Below are 25,848 nucleotides of genomic sequence, written 5' to 3' on the forward strand. Positions count from 1 at the left end.
TGAAACTAACCACCTTATCCCAGTACCTGAAAATCTTAAGTGAAGCAAAAGATGGCGAAGGAGGGAAAAGACGTGGATAAAATTCTTACATTAACTACTGGTTTATATATATACTGTAATGTGTATAAAAGTTTGTGATGAGTTAATCGGAAAGAATCCTATACATCCTTGCACATAGTTCAACAGAAGGCGAGGGAGAGAAGTAGCAACGGCAGCAATAATAGTACGTCTCTTAAACTTGTCACTACATTTTTGCATCTTTTTTCTTCATTGTACAACAGGAGGAAAAAGTCCAAAAAAGGTCTTAATTGCTACCTCTACATACAATAAGTTACAAGTTTATTTAAATAATTGTAAAACATCTTACATTTTTTTAAAGAGGTTAAACTATAAGTAAACACACACATACACCAAAAGTTCCATCATTCATGTCAATTTGTCCTAGAAATTCTTCCATGCTGGTACCCTGTTTTGTTGTTTGTTTGTTTTTCTGCATAAACTAAATTGGTATCTGAAAGGCTCCATAGAAAATAGAAACTTCAACTTTTTTCCCCTACAAAGTAAAACAAATAGTATCCAAAATATCAAGCTTGAATCATTTGCCAATTTTTTTTCCTTTTCATATTTTACAAACATTAGGAAGGTTTCATGTCCGTCAAAAAAGACCTTGTGTTTCTGACCCCATCATGCCAACCGCTGTCCATCCTGGCTCTTGGCTGATTCTTTGTTTGCAATGTTTTAGGAGTTGACATGGCTACATAAGAAACATGGAACACGTAAAAGATCCAGACTCCTATCTTGTCTGATTTGTAGCAGTTCTTCCTTTTTATTTTTTCCGGGCGTGGCTTTCCCCCAAAAAAGAGCTTGTAGTGCTTTTTTTTCTTTCTTTTTAGTGGTCCATCACAATAAGTAGTTTTGTGCTGTAAAAGAAAAATGAAAAACAAAACAAAAGGAAAACGTCCTCTTCTTTTACATCGGGGGAACGACAAGACCAGTCATGGCTGAAAATGAAGATTGACAAGGTTGAAACTTTGGCGGCTCTTTTATGAATGCAAAATAGTGAGCCATGCCTTAATAGAGAAATTGACATATGAGCCGCTTCCTCTCCCACCTGTGATCAAATATCCCTATGGCAACTATCTGTGGAAAAGTAATACTAGGCAAGTTTATTAGTCATAGAGTTTAAGGCCAGGAGGGACCACCAGATCATCACACCTGATCTCCTGTGTATCACAGGCCATCAACCCCACCCAGCACCCGCACACTAAACCCAACAACTGAAATTAGACCAAAGTATTACAGCCCACAGGAGACTAAACTATTATGTGCCATAGGCAGAGAATAGGAGGGACTGAGGTGCACCAGTGCCCAAGGCCCGCGCTGACCCTTCAGCTTCTTTTAGTGCCAGTTAGCAGCTTGAAAAGAAGAGCTAGCATCATGTGACCCAACCAGCTTGCCACAAGTGACGAGTGAACCACTCGTTTAGAATAAACTCCTCCAAAAGTTCTTGCCTTCTGATGTTGCTTGTTGGCTAAATGAAGTGAGTTGGTGGCTTCAGCACTGTGCCCCGCTTGAGATGCCTTCAAATGGCCTGATTTTCACAGGATGGGTGCTCAGCACTCCCTGAAAATCAGCCCCCTTTCGGGTGTCTGATGTTGGGGCCCCGAAATCACTAATCACTTCTCAAAATGTAGGCTCCAGTGTCAAAACATACCACGACCACCAGATCCCTGTGTGAGCAGTCACAGCAGAGTGGCCGAAGGTGGACTACACATGAAAACAACCCCGCTTCCAGCTCCCAAGAGGTGGCCCCTCCAGAACGGGGGTCACACATCATAGTAGGGCAACTTGGGGGAAGTTTGCACTGCCATTTCCCATCCTGTTTTCCTTCTGTGCATGAGTTACAAGGTTTTGTCTCCAGGGCTGTCAATCCAGCTCCTTTCCTCTGCACTACATTAAAGATAACTCCCCATCTCCCCCCTAAACTCTAGTGAGGCAGAGAATGAATTCTCATGCCTTGATTTTAATTATTTATTTTGAATTAGTGCTGTATAAACTGCTTACTTAAAAGGAAATCTTTTTTTTTTTTTTAAAGGGTGCCTAGTCAGATGATGATGCTTAGGAATGAATATTGGCTTATTGAGAGGGAGGTCATCCATCTATGTTAGTTTTATACTGCTGCCCATCACCGTAGTATCTGCTACTGGTTTTACACAGAAAGTGCTCAATGTCCTTAGTAGAGTTCAGTAATGTCTGGCACTTCTCTCTTTTTGGGGATCAAAACTCTGCTTGGGTCCTCCATTCTCCTTCCCCCAACTCCCCAGCTTTAAATGTCTCACTTGCAGAAATGGTTAGGCTGTGACTGGGCAGTGGTAACATGGAATCAAATGGGAGCCGTGCACCTGAAGCACTTACAGGATCTGGGCCAAGGGTTGCATTTCCCAATTCATCTGAGAGTGACCAGAACTGGGTTTTGTTCATTTAGCTTCCGTAGAAATTACACACCAGCCTCTTTCACTTGGTTTACCCCCTTTCTCTGAATCGCTGTAGTTTACCGGGCACATTCCCAGAACACTGGACACATGTAAATTTACTAGTCACTCTCACCGGCTTTAATTGCAGCTGTATCTTTCCTAACAGACAACCGGAGTATTTTAAGCTGCCCGGAATTGGGACTGTTCCCAAAGGCTTCATTGGGTAAGTTTTTTGTTTTGTTTATATATATATTTAAAACAAAAGCTAGTAGGTCATATTTTCAAAGGGACCTGGTTTCAGTGTAAAGCCCTAATCCTACAAAGATTTATGCCAATTGAAATCAGTCAGATTATTCATGTACTTAAAGTCCTGTCTTTGCAAAGCCTTGAATTTCACCCTTATGTTTGTGTTAAAGTAAATTGCAGGAATAGCGTCAGATCTTCAGCTGGCATAACTCCATTTTTTCTTTAGTGGAGCTACATTGATTTTAAGCAGCTGGTGATCTGGCCCACAATTGGGATCATTTAGCATTATATGTAAATGATGATGAGGAATAAAGCTACCCTGCAATTTTAGGGCACAGAGCCAGAAAGAGAGAGTGAAACTGACCAGTCTAGATTAATTGTCGCTGCTGAGTGAAATCTTTCTTAAAAAAAAAAAAAAAAAAATTCCTAAGAATTCCTTGTTTGCAGTGCTGTTGTAGCCATCTTCATCCCAGGATATTAATGAGACAAGTGGGTGACGTAATATCTTTTACTGGACCAACTTCTGTTGGTGAGAGAGACAAGCTTTCTAGCTACACAGAATTCTTCTTCAGGTCTGGGAAAGGTACTCTGGGTATGTCTACACGTAAACCACTACAGCGGTGCTACACCTGCACCGCTGTGGCGCTTAAGGGCTTGTCTATGCAGCAGAGCTCCACCACTGCAGCTGTAGCACTTCAATGTAGACCCTACTTAGGCCAATGGGAGGGGATCTCCTGTCAGTGCAGGTAATCCACCTCCCTGACCTAGCGCTGTCTACGCTGTGGGTTAGGTCGGCTTAACTACATTGGTCAGGCATGTGAATTTTTCACACCCTTGACCATGGTAGCTATGCTGCTGTAAGCTCTCAGTGTGTCACAGCTAAATACAAGGTGGAACAGTTTGGTTAGCGTAAGCAATTAACAAACATTCTAAGAGACCATTCAAGGTAAAATGGCCCATTAACACCTCTGTAGTCACAGGACAAAAAAAAGAGGAGCTAGTGGGTTATAGATTGTTATAATAAGCCATAAATCCAGTGTCTTTGCAAGACACTAAAAATCGTCTGAATAAAGTTATGAATTTATGCTCCCAGGCTTGCTCTTTGGGTAGGTGTTGTGCAGGTTTCCTTGGAGGACAAGGACTGAGAGGTCACATATGGAGTGATTGTTTTGTGAAAAATGTTTGCTCATGAGCGATAGGGTGTTTTTGCCTTTCATCATTTTTTTGCGTGAATTCACATGAGAGTGTTGTGATTGTCTGGTTTCACCCACAGCGCTGTGACTGGGCATTCAGTGCAATAGAGGTGGTCCACCACATATTGTGACAGGTATCTGTAGGACCTATGGATCCACAAGTTGGTCCAATAAAAGACATGATCTCCCCCACCTTGCATCTCTAAGAATTCCTTAGCATTTTTCATGCAAGGATCTTAAAAGCAATTTACAAGTCATGTAGGTAGGTATTTTTATTCCTACATTACAGTAAGGGAGACCAAGCCACTAAGAGGTGAAGTGACCATTTCTGTTAATGCCCATGATGTGTTAAGATACTTCCCACCCCAAAAAAGGTGGTGTGATCCTTGTTCTATGGGTTACCAAAGGATGGTTAGTGCCACAGCTTGAAACAGACTCCAGACAGTGTGCTTCCCTGTGCATTAACAAGTCCCTTCTCCTCCTCCTGTAGAGAAAAGAAACACAGCTGGGGCATGTCTGCACACTCAAGTGGCACTGGTTAAACTAATGTAAGAGGGGCTGTAGACAAAGCTTTGCCGGTTTAGTTAAACTGATGCAACTTTGGGTGGGAACCAGGCCCTGGATTCTTTTTAAGGTGGGAGAGTTGTCCGAATGATTATGTTGACTAAATTCATTACTGTTTTAATTTAAAAAAAAGAGAGGCCGTACAGTCCAGTGGATTGGGCTAATATTCTTACAGATAAAAAAGGCAGCGATACCAATTAGACTCATTTCTCCTAGTGCTGGGCTGAGCTCTAATCACCCCTGACACTGCCATCTGAATACTGCACCTCCAGCTGTTTCTGTGGCAATGAGTAAGTAGATTAAAGAATATTTTTTACACCCCCCCCCCCCATGTGCACACACTTCTTTCCACAGCTCATGTAAACGGCTTGGATCTGCTGCTCTTTCCTCTGCCCCACCCTCTTCCCCCCCACTTCCCTTTGGGGCTGTGCTGTCAAAAGCCTATTTCCCAGCCTGTACCACTTTTTATTGAATGTTTGTGAGGTTTGGATTAAGGTCTTACACTGCTAGCAAAGCTGTAATTATTTTTGCCTGTATTACTATATATTGAATCGATGTAACTTTTCAATAAAGGTGGTTCAATGCAGGACACTCCCTGATGGGTTGGGAATATAGAAAGCACAGTCATTATCCCAGAGGGTTTTTTTTATTTCTTGGAGGGAAATGGAAAAAGAATTAGAGATGAGCCTTATTGTATTAGCCTTGACAGCTTGCAATTATCAACTGAAACACTTGATTAAAATTGTCACAAGGTTGGAGAATTTTATATATATATATATCAAACACAAATAACACCCAGATGCTATGGTGATAGGCTTCTTCGGTGTGTGTAATTAATAATAATAATAATAGACACTACACAGCAATGGACCCTTTAAATTTCTTCCTGCCTTGTAGGGAAAAGAACTCAGTGTTACTCATGGAATTCACCTAGCTGGCTAGGAAGAATTTTAAAGAGGCAGGGTATTATAGTAATGTAACCTCACATGCAGTGAACCAGATTTTCAAAAACTGGTGATTTTTAGGTGGCCAACTTGAAACCCCTTTAAAGGGGCAGGTGTTCAGCCCTTTCTGAAAAACTGACCCCCCATAAGATATCAAGTTAGGCACCCATAATCTCTAGGCATCTGAAAGTAAGTGTGTGTTTGTGTGTGTGTGTGTGTGTGTGTGTGTGTGTGTGTGTAGCCATGTTTATAGAGACCCATTTCATGGGCATGGTATTTCAGAAGTGCTAAGCACTCAGTTAACTCAATGAGAGTTATCAGTGCTCATCACCTATAAAAATCAGAAACAAGGGGGACAAGACCTGGGGTGTGTGGAGGATGCTGCTGGGTAGCGGCAGGTGGGTGTAGGACAGAGAGAGGCTGGGGATCTTGACAGGTTGCCCAGGCAACTTTAATTCTGGCACGTCTTAATTTTTGGGTGCTTGATTTTGCAACTTTAACGTTCTTCTAACATTGTTTTTTGGATGTAATATATACACTTACTCTTATTTAAATATGAAATGCTGCTTTTTACACCCCGCCCCAGCCTTTTTTGCAGTTACCATGGTAATTTTTTGATAAGGCTGCCTGGCCAATGTAAGAAGTTTCACCACAGCCTGACCTAAGCAGTCCAAGGTCTAACAAGTTCTTAGATATCTTCCCTTTCCCTTTACTAACTCCCTACACCGCCACCTCTTTGTTTGTTTCCCTCTAGCAAAGGCCTTGTCTTTCGCTTATATATAAACCTCAGGTTTTGCATCCTAGCTATGAAACAACAAAAGCTGCAATTTAAATATGAGTAGGGTTGATATTTTTCAAAGATCTCTTGAATTAGAATTAAACAAATGTGGTGACAATGCAATCACTGTTTTGGGATAAGAAGTCAAACATGTTTGTCAAATTAAAATGTGTCTGGCTTAATCATTGAAAAAAAAATTAGAATTGATTTTTGCAATTACACTTAGCTTCGTCTGGAACAAGTAGACATGCATCATCAGTTGCCTTTTCCATCATGTTGTTTCATGGAAGTGAGAGGACGGTAGCTTCCATTTCAACAGCGGATGGCTATTCAGAGTGGTAAGCTATAGCACTTCCAACTCCCAAGTAAGTTGTTGGCTTACATGCTGATAAGAGGGTTTAACTCTAAAACTATTGGGCCTTGTTTTTGTGGGCAGATCACAATTCAAGCTGATGTCAATGGGAGCTGCAGCATCTCTGACAATCAGGCCCATTGGCTCTTAATAGACCCCGGCTGAAATTTTTCATTCAAAACTTTTTTTTAAGGCAACTTTCAGGGTTGTGTGTGTGTGTGTGTGTGTGTGTGTGTGTGTGTGTGTGTGTAAGATTTTTCCAGTTTTTCATCACAACCAAATATTTTGAGTTTTTTAGTTTTTCCTCCTTTTGTCATAGAATGAAAGCTGTCTAGGGTTTTACATTTTCAAAACCCCTTCAACTTTGCCAAAGAAAATGAAATGCTGTTGCTCTGTAAGTGGCATTAGGATGCAGCTCCTAATCTTCTGCTGTAACAAAAGGACCAACGTAGCCTCTCACTTGCATATGGTAAAAGTTGTGTGGGAATTAAGCCCCAACCGGGCAAATTGTTTAAGCACTTGATGGCTGAGTGGAGAATATGCTATGATCTGAGGGAAGGATGTTGACTAGAATGCGGGTAATGTAAGATGTGGCCCTTTTGGCTTCTGTTTGTCCAGCATATGTCAGGGATATATGGCACTGCCTTCTAGCAAAACACAGCATTCACTCCTGCACATGTGAGTGAACTTATGGTAGTTTCACATGGACAGAAAATTGCAGTCCCCACCAAATCAGAATGTGAGGGTTGGGGAGGGTGGAAATAACATTTCTCTGTATATTGGCAGAGTCCACACTCTACTCCACAGGGCCTCCATGGCTGACTGTAGCCCAGAATGCCTGTACTTGATCAGCTGTGGCCTCACTAATGGGTTTCAGTATGAAAAACAGAGAGCTTGCTATAGCTGCCAGGAATACAGATGGGATGATGGATGGCGAATGCTAAGTTTAAGTCTCCGTGTTACAACCATGAAGATGTTTGTATTAAATTGAAATGTGGGTTTGTTTGTTTTTGCTTTTTTATAAAAACAATTGTGCCAATTAAATTTTCTCCCTCCTTTAATTGCTGCAGGCTGCCTTGTGTAACTAATCAAGTGATAAGGCTAGAAGAAGGGGACCACACAGAACACCAATGAGTTACACCAGCTGCCACTCTGTAATAGGCATTAGACTGCAGAGGTTAAGGTAAGAAAGCATTATGGATTACAATGTTGGCAGCCTGGTGCAGCATGGGAGATGTAGTTCAGCTGGGGCGTCTGGCCCATAGAGGCGATGCGGGGCATGAGGCACTGTGATGGCATTTCCAAAGGGAAAATGACTAAAACCTTTACATTGTAGGGTGTTTCGGTTTTTCAAAATGAAGCTGAAATTTTCCCTGGAAAGCAGACGCTGTTTTGGAAAAATGTCAAACCCAATTTTCTTCTTCGAGTGATTGCTCAGGTGTATTCCACTATAGGTGTGCGTGCTAACTGACCAGCTAACACATTTGTAAACAGCTCTGTCTTTGTCTACACTAGCTGCTAAGTGGTGTTTTAAATCACCACACGTTTTCCCAGATTAGACAAGCCCCTGGAATCCTAAGAGAAGAAGGGGAAATACATTAACTTGGCTTGTCTACATGGAAATCTGCACCAGATTAATAAAGGTGTGGTTTTAAAAAAAAAAACAAGTTTGTTAAACTAGTGCAAAAAGCTGCGTGGACACTCTTATTGCAGTTGAAGAAAAGCTAAACTGCAATAAGCCTAAATCAATTAGGAATGACCTTCTACTAAACCAAAATAAATTACTTTTAAGAGTGTCCACACCAGGATTTGCATCAGTTTAACTAAACCGATGCAAAGGTGTGTGTGTGTGTGTGTGTGTGTGTAGATTAGGTCTCTGTTCCTTATCTTTCCTCTTCTGCAGCCACTCAAGACTCAACCCTAGAGCTTGTCTTCTTGGGACCTGTCATTCTCCTGACCAGGTCAGGCGTTGAGGAGGGAATTTAGGGTTGGTAAAGACTAGCTTTTGCTCGTGAATCCCAAGTCGCTTCCCATCCTTCCTGCAAAGTACACCATCCAGCCCTAAGAAATGGATAGTCTTTTAGGGTATGTCGACACTGCAATTGGGAAATGTGATGGCAGCACATCTAGGCACACCTCACCCAGCTTTGATAAAACTAGCAGTGAAGCCACAGCAGCATGGTCTAGCCCCCTGAGTATGCAGCCAGGCTTCAGCGGGGCTTGTACTTGGGCTATGGCTTCAGTGCTGTTACCACCCCTCCTGATTGTTGTGTAGACAGACCGTTACAGCTGGGCAGCCAAGAAAAGTTGGACACCGAGACCTTCCTGCCCTCCCTCTCTTTATGGTGTGTGATGAATAGGGCCTGAACTATGTTTTCCAATTAAAAATAGATACAAAAACCTGTTTGTATTTTACACTAGAAATGGAGGTCTGGATGATTGTAAGGCACCTGGCGAACTAGTGAAATTGACCATCTCAGAGAGTGAAACTGAGCAACAGTAAAGGGAGGAGGAATCTTTTTATGAAAACTGTTTAAAACTTTAACATTTCAATGGCTAAACAGCCCTTGGGAAAAAAGACCCCCTGTTCTGAAGTGTGATTTCCCAATACTTCTCTCTACAACCAAGAAACTGGGGAAAAATACTGACAGCCCTCTATATTTCAAATGTAAATAACATGCAGAAAATAGCATTTTTGACACAAATCTTATGATGTTTAGACAGCCTGAAATGAGAACAAACCCAATTTTTAAAAAAATCCTTTCCAGGTAACCTGTAACATGCTTAAGGCATTGTCTATGCTCAGGGATAAGTCAGCCAGAGGTGTATTATTGATGTGTATATTTGTGGTGGTGTCTAGAAACCTCTGCCAGGTCGCCCATGTGTTAGATACTGTGCAAACAAAGAGCTTACAATCTGGGTAGCTGCATCACTGCTGAGCCCCGAGGGCAAACCTGGAAAAGGATAGGGCACTGGATGGCGAATCAGGGGACTTGAGTTCCGTTCCCAGCTCTGCAACCCTGAACAAGTCACTTCATCTTCAAGCTGGGGTCAGCCCCAATGGGTGCCACCCCCCAAAGCCTTTCTGTGGCCTTTGAGACTCTCTGCAGCTATGCTGATGGCTGAGTTGGGGATATTCCAAAGTGTAGACAAGACTTTAATTCCCTTTGGATTGGCTAGGGTCCTGCAGGTTAACTGAACCACTGACCTTCTGAGGGTTGCCTCCCGTTCCTTGCATTATTTTTCTATTGAAATGTCCTGAGCTGGCCAATAGTAATCTAGGCAGTCAGCATTCCAGCAGTTTCCAATTTGCTTGCTTTCCTATCAGCTGCCTTACATCTGTGATGAGATGATTAGGCATAGTGCACTCATCATGCCATCTCATGTCACGTCACGTTATATCTTCCCTATGCCGTTTTTAAACAGGCTTGACGTATGACATGAAATCAGCATGCAATTGTTCGGCGCGGGCTCGCCTGCTATCAATTTGGAGTGTGTATAGAATTGGATGGTGTTCACGATGTACTGCTGCTTGTTCCACCTCATCGTGTCCTGTTATATAATGGGAATGTGTAGCAGATGGAAAGATGTAAGCAGGAACACATGGCACAGGATGGGGTTATCTGAGGGTATCCCCGCATGGCTTGGGTGGGTTGGCTCTCAAGAGGCATGTGGGATTGCTATCTAACCTCACTCCTTAAGGTATGGCATGCTTTCTACATCTGCTTTATAAAACAATACTTTGTCTTCTCTAGCAGCTTCCATCTGAGGATCGCAAGGGGATTTTGGCAAACATTTCCCACCCTTGCAAACACTGCTGTAAACTACCAGTGGCAAGACTAAGGTTCAGATTCTCAAAGGTATTTAGCTGACAGATAGGGTGGATCTGCACTAGTGGGTGCATTACAAACACTAAGGCTTTGTCTACACGGAGAAGTTAATTGCGATTAAAGCAGGGTGTGAATTTAAAGCGCAGTAGCTATTCCTGACTAACTTCTGGTGTGGACACTAATTCTGGAATAAGAACATGCACACAGAGAGTTAATCAGGAATAGCTCCTGTCTAGACAAGCCCTAAATTAAGGCTCACAAAAAGCCTTGTGAGGGATGTAAGTATTATTCCTATTTTACAGATGGAGAAACTGAGGCTAGGTCTACACTGGGGGGGGATCGATTTAAGATACGCAAATTCAGCTACGCGAATAGCGTAGCTGAATTCGACGTATCCGAGCCGACTTACCCCGCTGTGAGGATGGCGGCAAATCGACCGCCGCGGCTCCCCCGTCGACGGCGCTTACTCCTACCTGGGCTGGTGGAGTACGCGCATCGATTCGGGGATCGATTGTCACGTCCCGACGAGGCGCGATAATTCGATCCCCGAGAGATCGATTTCTACCTGCCGATCCAGGCGGTTAGAATTCGATCCCCAAGAGATCGATTTCTACCCGCCGATCCAGGCGGTTAGTGAAGACAAGCCCTGAGAGGGTTACAAGGTCAAATAATTTGCCCAATATCAGAGCTGGGAATAGAACCTACATCTGATTCTTTGGCCTGTGCTTTCATTGCTAGGCTATATACTTCATTTCCATGAGCATGATTCAAAATCCACTGAAGTTGCTCATGGAAAGAATGCCATTGATTAAGAAGTGGGTTAGATCAGGCTTTACTAAGAGCATTGCCATGCTCCAATAAAATGTAAATTTTTAGAACATGTGTTAACTGGTGGATGTGAACCCAACATCTTAGAGTCCAACTTGCCCTGTCTACACTAGGATTTTAGAATGCACTAAACATTTTAGCTAATGTGTTTTTAAAAAGATACCTTTTATCCTAGTCTAGGCCAGCCCTAAAATAATGTTGACAAAGAAGCCCTGCCTCCGGGCAACTTGTGTTTCGAAAAGGATCCAGACCCATGGCCTAATTTCCAAATGAACATTCCCACAGTGTCGACAGTCCCCAAAAGTCAACAGGAGGGTCCCTGAATGGCGTTACTGTGCCGCCGCAGCAGGGGATTAGAAATCTGAATTGCAGCATAGCCAGTGTCCTTGGAGGGCTGGTCTATATGCAATTTTTAGTACTAGTTTCACTGTAGTGATGTGAAACCAGTATAGTATCAATTTAAGTATACTAAAGATATATAGGGGTAGACAGGCACCTTTATAAAACTGCATCCACACTAAAAGCTGTATCAGTTTTAAATAAATAGTTAAATTGATACAAAAACTGTGTCTAGACCAGGCCTAAGGATCCTGGGTGCGAGCCACTAACATCTCATTGCTGGGAGGTAGCTTTTCTACCCTTCTCTGAAAAATTAAAATGCTTCTTGAGGTTAGTATTTACAGTATTGCCTACAGGGACCTCTTGTGCCAGGCACTGTACATACACACACTGAGGGCTTGTCTAAATGTAAAAGGTTTACTGCTTTAACTTTAGCTACACTCCCCTGGTGTAGACCCAGTTGGATTAGTATAAAGATTTGTTTTTTCCCCTTAGAGTTATTACCATATGGAAAGGGAATAAGCTATGCCAGTTTAAAGGTGCCTTTTATTGCTATAACTGCATCCACACTGGGACCTGTACAAAAAGCACATGGAGACCACCCATGACAGAGAGTGAGTTCCACCCCAAAGAGCTGCTGGTCACAGGTTCCACTGATGAAGGGCTAATAGATGGATTAGACACTGAGCAACATGAGTTATGGACGGATATAAGCAACCTGTTGACTGAACAATTGATTTAATTATTTATTAAACCTTTGTAAAGGATTTAAAAATGGAACCTTGATCTAAAGTGTAGCCGAGCGTCCAATCTAAATAGACAAGACAAACCGGGTATGTTTAGACTAGGAAAAAATGTGTTGTAAAAATTGAGTTAGCTACTTTGAGGCAGCCTGGGGTGGACCCCTACTAGCATAACACAGCTGTAAGAGGTCAGAACCTAGTGTAGATGCACAGTGGTGTTTCCAAGTGAGGTTGGCTATCTTGAGGTGGTTGATTTGTTTTATATACTTCTCTTTCCTTTGTTTTGAGTAGCTTACAACATGCTAGGGGACTTCCTAAAATGAGGCCTTGTCTCTACCAAAGGGCTTGTGTAGTTCCCTTTCAAACAGGACTATGTCAATGCGAACGAGGTACCTTTTAATTCTACATGGAGCTGCTTGGGTGCAACACGCTAGCACGATCTATAATTCACGCCCCTGTAGTGTGCACTGCACTATGGTGCAGACAAGCCCTAAGGCTTTTTAAAAACAGATTTTGCTAAAACTGGTGCAAACGTGTGTTGTTTCAGTTAAGCTCTAGTCTATGGGGAACAGGTTCAAAGTAAACTAAAATAAAAATGTCTACATAAGGGTTTGCACCAATTTAACTAGATCAGTTTAAATTCACATCCTAAATTAAGCAGCTTAGGGCTTCTCTAGTGGTTTATGTAGATATTGCTAAATCAATTTAAGAGTGACTTAAATTGATACGAGGCACTCAAACTGGTTTAAGAGCGCCCAGATGCTGATTTTAAATGGGTACAACTTCTATGTAGACAAAGCCTTATTTATCTACAGTTCAAATATTTTCTTCAAATCCTTTCACCCCCTTTTAAACAGATTGGGAGAGAAGTAACTTATCTGTATTCTTTTCTCCCTCTTCATGAAATGTACTGGTCTCTTTCTGTTTATCTGAAAACACAGACAACATTCAGGAAATCTCACTGAAACTAACTTGCTTCATATGGACCTGTATTAAAGGCATGAAGTCTCTCAGGTAAGTGGCAATTTTTTTTTTTTTTTTTGGAACAGCTACAGCACACTTTTATAAGTTAGCTTTTAAAAATATAATTATTTTTGTCTGACGCACATATGGGGTGTGATTCTTTTATAAAATAAGGAAATTTATGTGCACTCCCTGTGGCCTAGGTAGGGATTAATAATGCACCCAAACAGGTGCGTTTTGTAGGGCTCATTTTGGAATTACCACTGACTCTTGGCGTGGCTGAAGTCCCAGAGCTGTGTTTTCTAGGGTATCTCTAATGAACCCTGAAGGAGCCAGATCACTTCACAGGACCTATAATTTTTTTTTTTTTTAATGACAAGTTGGAGTGTGTATGTGTGTGCCTCATGCCTCCCCCACCGCCTGTTTAGAAAGGAATGGAGGACAGCCCTCCATTCTTATCTCAATGTTCACATTTGTTTTGCAGATCACCTTTAAAAAGGTTGTAAATGCTCAACTCCCTCTAGGAGCCTAACTCCTGCAGCAAGTTTTAAGAAACTGGCTGCTTCCTATAGGGCTGTGGATTAGCACTGTGGGCAGAAGCCCTCGTTTTCAAAAGAGCCGGTATTTAAATACAATTAGGGCATATCTACACTTGCAACGCATGCGGTGAAGACATTCTATGCTGATGGGAGACCCTCTCCTGTCGCCATAGCTCTGTGCACACGAGCGCGTATGCCGGCCTAATTTACGCCGCTCAAGGGGGTGGAATATTCACACCCTTGAGTGACGTAAATTTTGCCGACATAGGCGATGTCTAAGCTACTGCTTAAGTGAGCCAGATCCTCACCTGGTGTGAGTCAAGCATAGCTCCATTGAAATCAAGGTCACTTTCTTGAATTCTCCAGGGCTATGCTGATTTATAGCATTTGGCCCAATATTTGGATCTATCTCCACGTTCTATTTAGATTTAGAAAAAATGGTAAAGGGGGGGGGGGAGAGAAGAGAAATCCCCTCCATAAGCTCTAGGTGCCCTTCGCCTAGTTTAAAAATACATTCAAAATGCAGCAATTTAAGATACCGCCTTACACATCCCCCTTCCCCTCCTGTGTAGGGGTGGGGGGAAAGGTTAGTGAATCTCTCACAACACAAAAGGCCCTGGGTGCCACATGCTGAGTTTATCTGTAGCACTTTCATTTTGAGATGTTTAGAATCTTTTTTGTACATAAACACAAGTCAGATCCTGAGCTGCTGTAGATCTGCATAACTCCCTCGAACTCACTGCTCACAAGATCATTCCAGCCCTATATGTTATTGCTACAGTACAGGGGCTGCTACATATGTGCAGGCTGAAAATCAATTGTAAATCTCTTACCTCTAAACCCATTTCCATTGCCACTAGAGCAGGCAGGGGAGGGAGACCCTTGGGGTCTGATGACAGGGGCAAAGGCACTCTTCTGTTTGACAGCAGGAAAGACGGAGGAGGAGAATGGAAGGATGGAAGAAGCGCTGGAAGAGCCAACTGTTGGACTTGAAGACATTACTGCAAAATGAAAAAAAGAGGTGATCATCATCAGCAATGGAATTGATAAGAGGCGAGGTAAAATTGCCTGAAATATTGTTTTCCCACCTTGATTCAGTTATGTGTGTATAAAAATACTATTAATAATAAGCTGTTCCTATCACAGAATAGCTAAACATGCTCAGATGATAGGTATGTCTCAAGCGGATGCAGTTTTATTTAATAATACTTCTTTCATACAAATCATATCCCAAAATGCTTTAAACACAGTTTTTCTAAGGTAAAATTAAATATAAGCTTGGGGAATAATATTTTCAGGTTGAGAGCTGAAAAATGGCAGAGTGATAGCCCAGAACTGTTAATATGAAGGAGCTACAGAGGATAATGCTTTTTTACTCATGGGTTGTATGAAACAAAAGAGGATCTGCTCCTAGATAAGTTGATGGGAGCGGGGGGAGGGCTGGCTAAATAATGGTAACAATATCCCCTCCCCAAAATGGAAAGTTTTAAATCTAAATGCAATTTTTAGCAACCAAAATGAAATTAAACATATTTAGGTTTTTAGTTTTCCCCCAATGGAAGAGGAGGGCAAAAATACATGCATCTGAAAAATGTTGATTAAAAAAAATATCTGATACGTCTAGAAACCCCTCTCCCCCTGCAACATTATGTTAACCTTGGAAGTGTGAAACAGCTGTATGTTTGCCATTAAGAAATAAACAATATGCATAATAAAGCAACCTGTTAATCCGAACTGCATCTCAAAGTGGGAGGCCAGGGATAAACTCAGTCTGCGTGGACTGAGGTTTGTATGAACTCAAAGAACTCAGACTTGAACAGAGTGCTAGTCTAAAGTAATTGCAGCGAAACGGTGTGGGGCCCAGTCCTGTTCCCACTGAAGTCACTAGCAAAACTTCCCCTTAACTAAACAGGGAGCAGACCCTGTATCCACCTGAACGTTGTGCATATTATTTTTAAACTTAAATCACTGCTCTAACAGCAATGACATTATTTTCAAGTGCCCAAAAACTGTGATGGATTCAAAGATTTCAGGGCCTGAATGGATCATTATGATCATCCAGTCTGACCTGCATGACACAGGCCATAGAATTTCACCCACTGTGCTATATTTTAACAAAAGAAAAAATAATTTGCACTTGGAGAGCTACTTTCAGCCAGGATGCTCAAAGCACGTTACAGGCTCCTGTTGAGCCTCAGTCCATCAGGGTGGGGTAGTACACATTGTCTTCATTTTTACAGATCGGGAAATTGAAGCACAGAGAAAGTCAGTAGCAGAGCCAGAAGTGGGGTCTAACTCCCAGACCTCTCCTCTCCTAACCCTTTGTCACTCATTCATAGCTCAAGATTAAAGTGAAACTCTGCAGGAACACGGTCTCAACTGAGGCCTCAGTTACTGCTAATTCTATTGTTTTCATGGGGATTAAGTAACTTTAAATGTATCTTTTACAAGTAATTCAGCATGGATTATGTGATGATATCAGTGGAGCTGCAGCTTGGCAGAGACCAAAATGAAGTAAACACCCTCTTCCCTTCACACAAGGCTCTGCATCTATTCTTCTTAGAAGAAGAGAACATTTGCTTTAGTTAAGGGGTCTGTCAGCATTTCATTATAAACGCCTATTGTCAGGGGTTTATAATACAGCTGTAAAATTCTCTCCCTGAGCTGAAACTTGGCACGGAGCCCGCAGCCAGGAAGTGAAGGCTGTATGTAAAAATTTGAAAAACATCTGTTTGGCCATTTTGAAACTCTACCAGCACAAAAACAATAGAAGAGGCAAGTTTCAGATTTATTTATTTTTGCGTGTGCATGGAGGAGAGGTTCACTGGTGTAATTCAAAAGTAGTTTTAATTAAACCAAGAACCCTTCTATCTAAAACACAGCCGAATTCCATTTGATATTGCAAACCATTAGCGAGTGCAGACTCGTGCTATTTTTTTATACTGGGTCATACTGTGTACATGAAGTATGTTAACCCTAATTTCATTGCATTCGTGCATTAGCACATGCAATTATTAGGTCCCAGTAGTGCAGCCCCTTACACATAGGAACCCATAGATAGGCAATAAAGCCTTAGCTGACTGTCTGGAATAATCTCAGGTTGAGGCCATCGTGTGCAATAGATTCTCTTCCCCCCCCCTCCCCCCCCACACACAAATCAAATGTAGCACTGGCTTGACAGACCTGGAGCCCTCCTTTTATAGAGGGATGTTTATTACAGAGAATATGGCAATGGTAGTATAAACTCCACCTGCCACTCTGTCCCAATCCTGTTTGGAGGAAACCTCTAGGGGCAGGAGGGGTAGTTTAGCTTTCACAGCCCATTCAATTCTAACAGGGAGGGAGGCTTGGATTGTCAAAGTTCCCCAAGGGAGTTAGGTGCTTAGCTCCAATCTATGTCTACACTGCAATCACGGAGTGTGAGTGCAGCTCAAGGAAACATATCCAAGCTCACTTGGGTATTGGAGTAGTGAAGCTGCAGAACTGTGCACTTCAGGACTATACAAGTCCACCTGGGATGCTGGATATTTACTCAGATGCCTCAACTTCACTGCTCAGGGACCCGAGGTAGGCAGATTAAAGCTCAGGGCTTGTGCTAGGGGCTGTCGCCCTGGACACCAACTTCCAGGGTGCACCATACTGCTGTGGCATTTGCCTTTCGTTTTTTTTAACTCTGCTGATTGGTCGGGGTGGGGGGACACCAAAAATGTTTTCTGCCCTGGAGGGTAAAAAAGCTAGGGACATTCCTGTTACAGCTAGCTTAGATATGTCTACATGAACTGCAATCACACCCCGCAGTGAAGACATACCCTTAGTGTGATTTAGGTGAATAACTCCCTATAGGCTCCTTTCAGAGTCCCAGGTGATACACCTAGAGGGTCTAGAAATGACTCCAAAAACCTAACCCATCTAATAAAAATTATAACAGGTATTTTACAACCATCTTGTTATGGAGCAGGGATAAAACCATTGACATGGGATCCTTTTCTATTACAATATATAAGACGTATTTATAAGCGAGCATTTGGCCTCTGCTGAGACCACCAGCAAGGGGGACAGTTCTGATGGTAACTTTGGGATGGGAAGGATATAACGAATTGTGAAGGCTTGTAAAAGGCTTTGAGATCCTCAGGTGAAAGACACCCTAAATGCAAAGTTTGATCCACGTATGGCTTAAGCAAAAAAAAAAAAAAGAGGGTGCTACCAAAGAGGTGGGCACTTACTTCCATAGGGAGATCCTGTTGGAGAGCCATTAATGAAACCAGGTGAGCTGGGAACTCCCAGGTTAGACATTGGGACATTGCTGTAGCCGTTCATGCTATTACTGGAGGTGCTATAATTAGACTGCTGAGGTGTTGAACTGGAAGAGTAACCTCGAGGGGAGATGCTGCTTGTATTACGAATGTAACCTGAAATAAATTTAAACATTTCACAGTGAGTCAATGAATATGGCCTGAAACTTTTCTTTTCTCTATTTTCCCAGTCTCAAAGAAATCTTTTGAGATTGCTCTTTTAGACCCAGATTCAACAAAACACTTCAGCAAGTTTCATTGATTTAATGGGACTGAAGCTTGTCTTTAAATGCTTTGCTGAAAGAGGGCCTAAAATATTCACGGGAATTTGCATTTTTTTGAAGTTGTGTGTGTATTTTCCTAATCAGATTTGATTGTTTAAAACTTGAAATTGGAGCCTAAGATCTGAAAAAAATAGTAAGCTCATCTTTTAATGGTTTTGCTACAACGTGTGGGTTGAGGTTATAATTTCCAAATAATTAATGGATTACCACTTAAAAAATAAAGTACCAAAATGTATTAGTAACATTCATGCAGTCACTTATAGAATCAACTTTGAATATACCCTCCTCTTCTTGTCTCGTTCGGTGTCAGAAAAAATTAGCCCAGTAGGGACAATGATTGCAAATACTGTAGGAGCAGGTTTTGGTCCATTTTTCCCCCCATCAAACACAATTTCAGTTTTCAAAAATGACGGGGGGGGGGGGGAAAGAGGAATGAACTTTTATTAAAAAATGGAATTTTTTTTTTCAATTTAGGTTCAAAGTTATTTTTCAGTGAAGAAACTTCATTAGAAAAATTTCATCTAGCAATAGTTTAATGTATGTTAGTTACCATTTAGGAAATCAGTGGATTCTACTAGTTGAGTTAGTCCAGGTAAATGAATAAAGGAAATGCAAATCAACATGAACAATTGTTTTTCTGCATATTACATTCTGGAGATTGTTAATACTTCATGATATCCAGGTTAAGTCAGTGCTGAGACCTTACTGCCAATCTGTGTAAAATTACCTTTCTAATTACATTTGGCAGGATATACCTGGACATACGTTCATATGACATGACTTTCACCTCCTGGGAGGACATTGTGTCCAACTAACTGTGCGTTCAGACTACCCAGATTGTATATTACAGGAATCTAGTGTTAAACTGAGAAATCAAGCACTCCAGTCAGGACATTCCAAAAGTTTAAATTGCTCCCCTGATGTTAGCTCTGCTGAGCTGCATGTATTTTATGGCACACATTACTAACAATGGTACATTAAGGTTCACATTCAACAAGGAAAACAGCACTAGTAAATACATGCAATTTGGCAAAGTTAACATTGTAGAAGAAACAATTAACTTTTAAAAATTCTCAGCCTCACTCCTCAGTGGTAGTGGATGGATTTACTGTCTTCGTGTTTTCTGAGGGCATGGATATGACTGAAAAATGTGAATTGAAATGGAAGTTGGAATTCAGCCTTAAGTTTGCCAGAAAAGAGACTATGGGTAAAAATTTCAAATGCACCTAAGTCCTAATGACTTCAATGAACGTTAGAAGCTGAAGTCCCATTTTCAAAAGTGACTTAAGCCCTTGAACCTAACTCACATAGGTGCTTTGAAAATGTTACCCTGTGTTAAAAATGTTCCCTTAGAATCTGCTCCAAAACTCATTGAAGTCAAAGGACTTTGGATCAAGCATTTACTCATCAGATCTGCTCCTTGTACTTGTTCTGAGGAAAGCGGGCCAGAAATTTGTCAAAACAGTTTTTCAATGAAAAGTGCCATTTTCATCAATTTAGAAAAGCATGTAGATGTCAACAAAATTTCATACTGAAAAAAATTAAATGATGCACTTTTTTGAAACAACATTGTTTATCTAGAAAAAGCAGTTTTAAAAGTCTGAAGAGGTCAAAATCAGAATAAAAATCAGCCAAACTGAAATTTTGTTTTCCGTCCAGGACGGAATGGAAAAATTCAGAATCATGGCATTTCCTGCAAAATGGAAAACCAGGTTCCTGCCCAGCTCCAGTTTTGAGTCACCTCTTACTTTGGTGACAAAAATAAGGAGTTTGTACGATTTTCTCCAGCCCCACAGAGCCACTATTCTGTCTCCTGTGTCACCAAAAAAGTGGTTACCTAAATTCCAATTGCAGAACTTCATTGTTGAGGACACATGAGCTAGAAAGAAACTAGCTTGTCCAGTTTGCTGGCAACACATTAGCAATAAAGAAGGCCGTGTGTCTACTTTTAAACTGAGTAGATATCGAAGTTGAGAGACCAACATGGAAACTGATATCCCCTGACACTATTTTTACAATCACATTTTAGGGTAGAGCTTCACACTTTGTGCAAACGTTATAACGGACATTACCTTGGTTGTTCCCCTGTGTCGACTCTGAGATGCTGACTCCTAACTGGCTCCCATAGGAATTGATTCCCATCATGCTGCTATGAGCTGGAGAACTAGACAAAGCAGGGATCTGGCCAGGATTCCTTGGGACACTGTACAAAGCTTCTGCAATGTCCGCAGCTCGCTTCAGAATAATATCCTATAAGACAGCAACAGCCTAAGGTCAATTTAACTTCAGGATGTTTTTACAAAACCTTGAAAAAGGTTCCCTCCCCCCCCAAAAGCAGCCACTCTAACCTGGTTATTATGTGGCGTTCCATACAGTGCTTCAACTAGGTCAGCGGCTCTTTTCAACAGCATCTCCTGGAGGAGGAAGAGATGTATGAAATGGCAAAGCTTCAGAGACACCCCTCCCCCCGCAAAAAAAAAAGACAGTTTTCTGCCCTGGTTTGTTATCTGAAATAAAAACCAGGGCCAAGATTTTCTAGTGTGATTGGTGTTTTGGGGGGACCCAACCTGGTATACTTTGAAGGAGTCTCGTTTTCAAAAAGTGTTGACCCTTTCCGGTTGGGCACCCAACATCACCAGTCATTTTGGGAAGTTTTTACCTACACGTAAGAGCATCAATAAATCACAGTTTTATACTTTAACTGATAAGTGTTCCATCCTGCTGTCTAGGAGCTCTCCATAGTCCTGAAATTGCTCTTCAGAACATTGATTAGAAGATTTAAGGTGGGGTTTTCAAAAACACCTGGATGAATTAAGAGCATGAGTCACCATTGACTTTCAATGGGACTTTTGTTCCTTACTCAGGCACTTTTCCTGCCCTGAAAAGTCCTACCCTTAGTCTTTAAATTACACACATGTTTTTTTCTCAGTAATTGTAATAAACAATTAAGATTCCTCAAAGCCATCTTCAGTGTTTGTCATCTGCTGTTCATTATCTCTGGTTATAGGGCTTTTTTTTTTTAAATTATCATTATCTTCTTTCATCAGGAAAATTATACAAAATTATCATTATTTTTAAATATCAGAAATTAGGCTTGGATTCTGCAATGGAAGGGTCAAGCATGGCTATTACTATTATTATTGGTATTGCAATAGTGCCTAGGAACTCCAGTCATGGACCACAACCCCACGTGCTAGGTGCTGTATAAACATGGGTCTTTATACATTATAAATGTATCTGTTCCATGTGGTTTCAAAGCAGGCAACCTTAAAGCTCACCTCTTTCCTGCTGTGATTCTGCTGACAGACCCCCTAAAACTGGATCTGTGCAGGCAGATCCCTGCAGCTCCATGGATCCTTATAGAATTCAATGGGGTGCCATTTGAGTGCAAAGGTCTGCTGCTGGGGATAAGGGCAGTAGACTATAGATATGGACTGGGAGGGTGTCTGCAATGGTGGGTTCCCAGCTATGGAACAGATTCTCACACTGGCAATAAAAGAAATTCCGCATGCAACACATGGGCTGTAACGGTAAGATCCGACTTACCACTCTGTGCTTTATTACATATCAGTGGAAAAGAAAGTTGCAATTTAAAAGGCTTAGTGAAATGCTAGCAAATCTTTTACCTTGGCTAGTCTCTCTGGGTCACCGGGATGCCTCGGGATGACCTTCTGCAGTCTCTGGAAACCATAATCGATGGTGGGTTCATTTAAAGCTGGAAAAGAAGAGTAGCCAGACATGAGTGTGAGCCTTAGGCAATTGCTGTTTTTAAAAAAACCCCACAAAACAAAACATGAAGCCTTGAGGTGTATTCCGCAGAAGCCTGATCCAAAGTCCACTGATGTCAGAGGAAAAACTCTCGTTGATTGGAACACCAAACCCCGCAGTGTCCTTAACAAAATAACCTTAATGAAAAATTGGCCCAAATTAAGGGAGAGTCTTGGAGCCCAGGCTCCAGCCTGAGCCTGAATGTCTACACTGCTATGTAGACAAAGCCTGAGTCCAAAAACCTGAGTCAATTGACCCAGGCTCAGACTCAGTGTTGCAGGTTTTTCTTTGCAGCGTAGACTTACCCTTGGAGACATGTCCTCAGCTAGTGCATGTCGGCATAGCTCCACTGAAAAAAATGGAATTATGCTAATTTACACCAACTAAGGATCTGGCCCTTTGGTTCTCCTATTGCTGACCCACTGATTTGCTTGGTTCTCACTTTCTCTATCAGTCTCTCAGGGCTCTTGTGAGGCTTTTACTTATAGAATCCTTTAATCATCCTTGGAGTTCAAGGTAACTGAGCTCCTTGTCTCTCGCCTCCATTTTTACCTGGCTCCCTCTCACCATCTCAGACTCTCTCTTTCTTCCCATTCCCTTCCATCTGATGAATATAACTCATCCCACCTGTCTAGGCTTCCTATGATTGCCAGAAGAGTCATCCACCTCCGCACTGAACCTACAGCTTGAAACTTCCTGACAGCCCACTGCTCCAGATTCTATGCCAGCCTCACACACAACCCCTATTTAATGCATTGTTGCTGGCACCAAGCCCCAGCTCATTACCAGTGGGAGAGTAGAAGAACAGGGAAGGTGACGTAGAATACCGGGAAGAGAGGAAGGTCAATTTTAAACTGGATCTACTTAAGATTCCTGATCTGGTACCTCATTCCTCACCTCAACACCCCCCATGTCTACTCCTGAGGTTGCCTAATCCGTTAGTATTAGTCAGTATCCTAAGACTTGACCGAATGCTTGTGAAATGCTTTGTAATTGTCCATTGAAAGACAAAGTATTGCAGCCCAAATTTTCAAAAGCTAGTGGCTAGTTTAGGTGCCTAATGCCAGGCCTCTAACGGGTGACTTTCAGAGAGTGTGGGTGCTCAGCACTTTCTGAAAAAAAAAAATCAACCCCTTTGAGGTACCTCAAGTCAGGAATCCAAAAAATGAACCCCTCAAAATCATTAGCTCTTGTTGAACATTTAAGCCTACCAGGTGGTAGTACTTGTTCAGACACTTTGTGTGGGGAATATGCCCACTATGAAACCTTGATTTTCCAAACACCAGTTGGCCTAACCCTGATGATCCAAAATTCAACTATGTCCCCCAAATTCAAAATTCATATTAGAAACCAGCATTGACTTCTCTAAATCTCGGAGTACCCAAAGTCTTTGGCTGTCCTCAGCCACAATGTTTACCAATAAAATTAAGGATCTGGCTTTTGAAAACCCTACTCATAGGTGGTGATGGGATTTAAATGAGAAATTAACTCAACCAAGTGCTGAGAATCTTGCTAAAAATTCTTTGCCAAATGAGTTGAGGACATGCTAATCATTGAATAGTACAGAGTCCCCATTCAATAGCAGCGTCTTCCATCTTCTTGTGCCACTTTATCCCCGTAAAAATGGTCACTTGAAAGAAGTGGTGCCAATAGCTGAGAGTGTTCCATCCTATCCAGCACTTAGTTCCTTTCCTAACAGTACTCAGCACCCTTCAGAATCAAAGAGTCAGGCACTAGAAGAATGAAACCATCAAGTGACATAGAATATTACTCTGATCCAGATTTTCTGTTTATCTCTGTCAATCTTTGGTATAACACCATGAAGGCAAAAGGTCATATTCCCCACTGAGATACATTTTATATTTACTTTTTATTAAATAATTACAGCATGGCATGAAGTTTAAATATTACAGGAGCTAATAAAGAGGGAATTGAGTAGAGAAAACCCAGACCAGAGAATTTAGTCTTGGCTATACTTAGAATGTCTTCGCTCTCCACTGGGAACCATTCAGGTTTGCTTAAGGAGTTTAATAATACACATTTCAACTGCCACAGAATCTAAATCCCATTTGAGAAAGGGGGAATTTTTTTTATTTTTTTTTGCCAATCATGAGAATTCATGACAATTCTCTGGAGGGCCTATACATCATTATGTGCCATTTCTCTTCTTGCTTGGAGTCTACTAGTTTAGGTTATATATCTTGGACTAAGCAAAAAAATATGTATATATTTAACTAAAAATATTGAATGAGGAATATCCAAATCTATTACTCAAGGAAAGGAACTGGCTATTACCCAACATTATTTTTTTCCCAAGGGATTGGGCATGTATATATTTGTATTGTGCTCTGACATCTTAAGAGCAGGAGAAGGTTCCTAGATCATATAAAACTGTTCTGAGAACAATTCAACCATTTTACACACACTATATATATAGCAGCTTTGATCACAAAGGACACGCCCAAAATATCCAAGCTGCTCACTTTGTTCACCAATGAAATGCAACCCCCTCTGAGGGAAACATTTCCAATTGAAGTTGAAGGGTGTGGCGGGGGATTTAGGTTCAGTTCCCAGGTTGAAATGTGGCCACGACATTGTTACCACCCCAACCCATAAAAAAAGTGCTATGGGATGTTCAGGTTATAGAAGGTATATATGTGCTCATTCCAAAGGCTTATATGCCAAGATTTTGAAAAGTGACTAGTATTTTGGGGTGCACAGCTGAAGCCTCCTTAAGGGGGGCTGATTTTCAGAGGATGGATGCTGAGCACTTCTGGTGTCTCAAATTGGGTATCTAAATAGTATGACATCCAGAATCACTAGTCACTTTTGAAAATTTTGGCTATAAGTCTTAGGAAATCGTCCTGTTTCAGATCACCATGGTTGTGACAAGCCACTTTGGCAGGCCAAGTTTCACACACTAAACATCTGTTGAATTTTCAAGGACAGAAAACAAATTGTGTGTTGACATCAAGTAACGGGGTAAAAAGAGTTAAAAGCTAGTTAGCAAATCAAATTGTCACCTAAACTATTCACATCACTCTAACATAACTGGTTTGATAACAGAACATTTACAGTCAATAATAGAGCTAGGTCTAAATGCACTGCAGCCCTCCTTAGTTTCTCTTATGCACGGGCATGGTATGCCATACCCAGTACCTCTTTTATGCTGCCTCTTATTCTCTGGAATCTAAGCTTTCATTTATGATACAAATAAGGGCTTGTCTACACTTGGAAATTTATCAGAATAGCCATTCTGTAGCTGCCCCGCCATGTGCACACTTGTATTCCAGAATACGAGTGACTTTTCCCCTGTTTCGCTTAACCAATTTTGGATTACTCTCATTCTGGAATAAGAGTGTCCACATTTGTAGATAATCAGGAACAACTTCATGTGCAGCCACAGTCTCTAGCTGTAATGGTTGTTGAGATCGCCTCCAAAGCAGAAACTCACACTCAGGGAACTGATGTAGTGCCATTTACCTGCATTTGCAGAACCGGAACAATAGCTCTGCCCCATTCTTCTCAATGAAAGCTAAAGCTTTAAATGGCAGCATTGTTATTTCTCTGTCCAATCAAATCACGTAGACAGGAGAGGGAGGATGACATGCACAATCTACTGTGAGTGACAGCTCATTCTGATGCCAGCAGCGAATGGTCTTAGGAGATACCACTTCTTTCCCTCCCCTCCTATCAAGAAGGGACCAATCC

The 25,848-nt window shown here is 41.6% G+C and overlaps 1 protein-coding gene across 1 annotated transcript in view; it reads right to left on the reverse strand.

Moving 5' to 3' along the window:
• Positions 1–13,140: 13,140 nt before the first annotated feature.
• The window catches only part of EBF2 (EBF transcription factor 2), a 162,705-nt gene continuing 149,997 nt past the window's right edge, over positions 13,141–25,848 (reverse strand). Inside the window, exons 11-16 of the mRNA XM_065398351.1 lie at positions 21,996–22,084; positions 20,718–20,783; positions 20,442–20,619; positions 18,017–18,202; positions 14,627–14,794; positions 13,141–13,220 (exon numbers count right to left, since the gene is read on the reverse strand). Of these exons, the coding sequence (XP_065254423.1) occupies positions 13,141–13,220; positions 14,627–14,794; positions 18,017–18,202; positions 20,442–20,619; positions 20,718–20,783; positions 21,996–22,084 (767 nt within the window). The remainder of the gene's footprint in view (positions 13,221–14,626; positions 14,795–18,016; positions 18,203–20,441; positions 20,620–20,717; positions 20,784–21,995; positions 22,085–25,848) is intronic.

The sequence above is a fragment of the Emys orbicularis genome, chromosome 2, assembly GCF_028017835.1.
Source record: "Emys orbicularis isolate rEmyOrb1 chromosome 2, rEmyOrb1.hap1, whole genome shotgun sequence".
Classification (NCBI taxonomy): Eukaryota; Metazoa; Chordata; order Testudines; family Emydidae; genus Emys; species Emys orbicularis.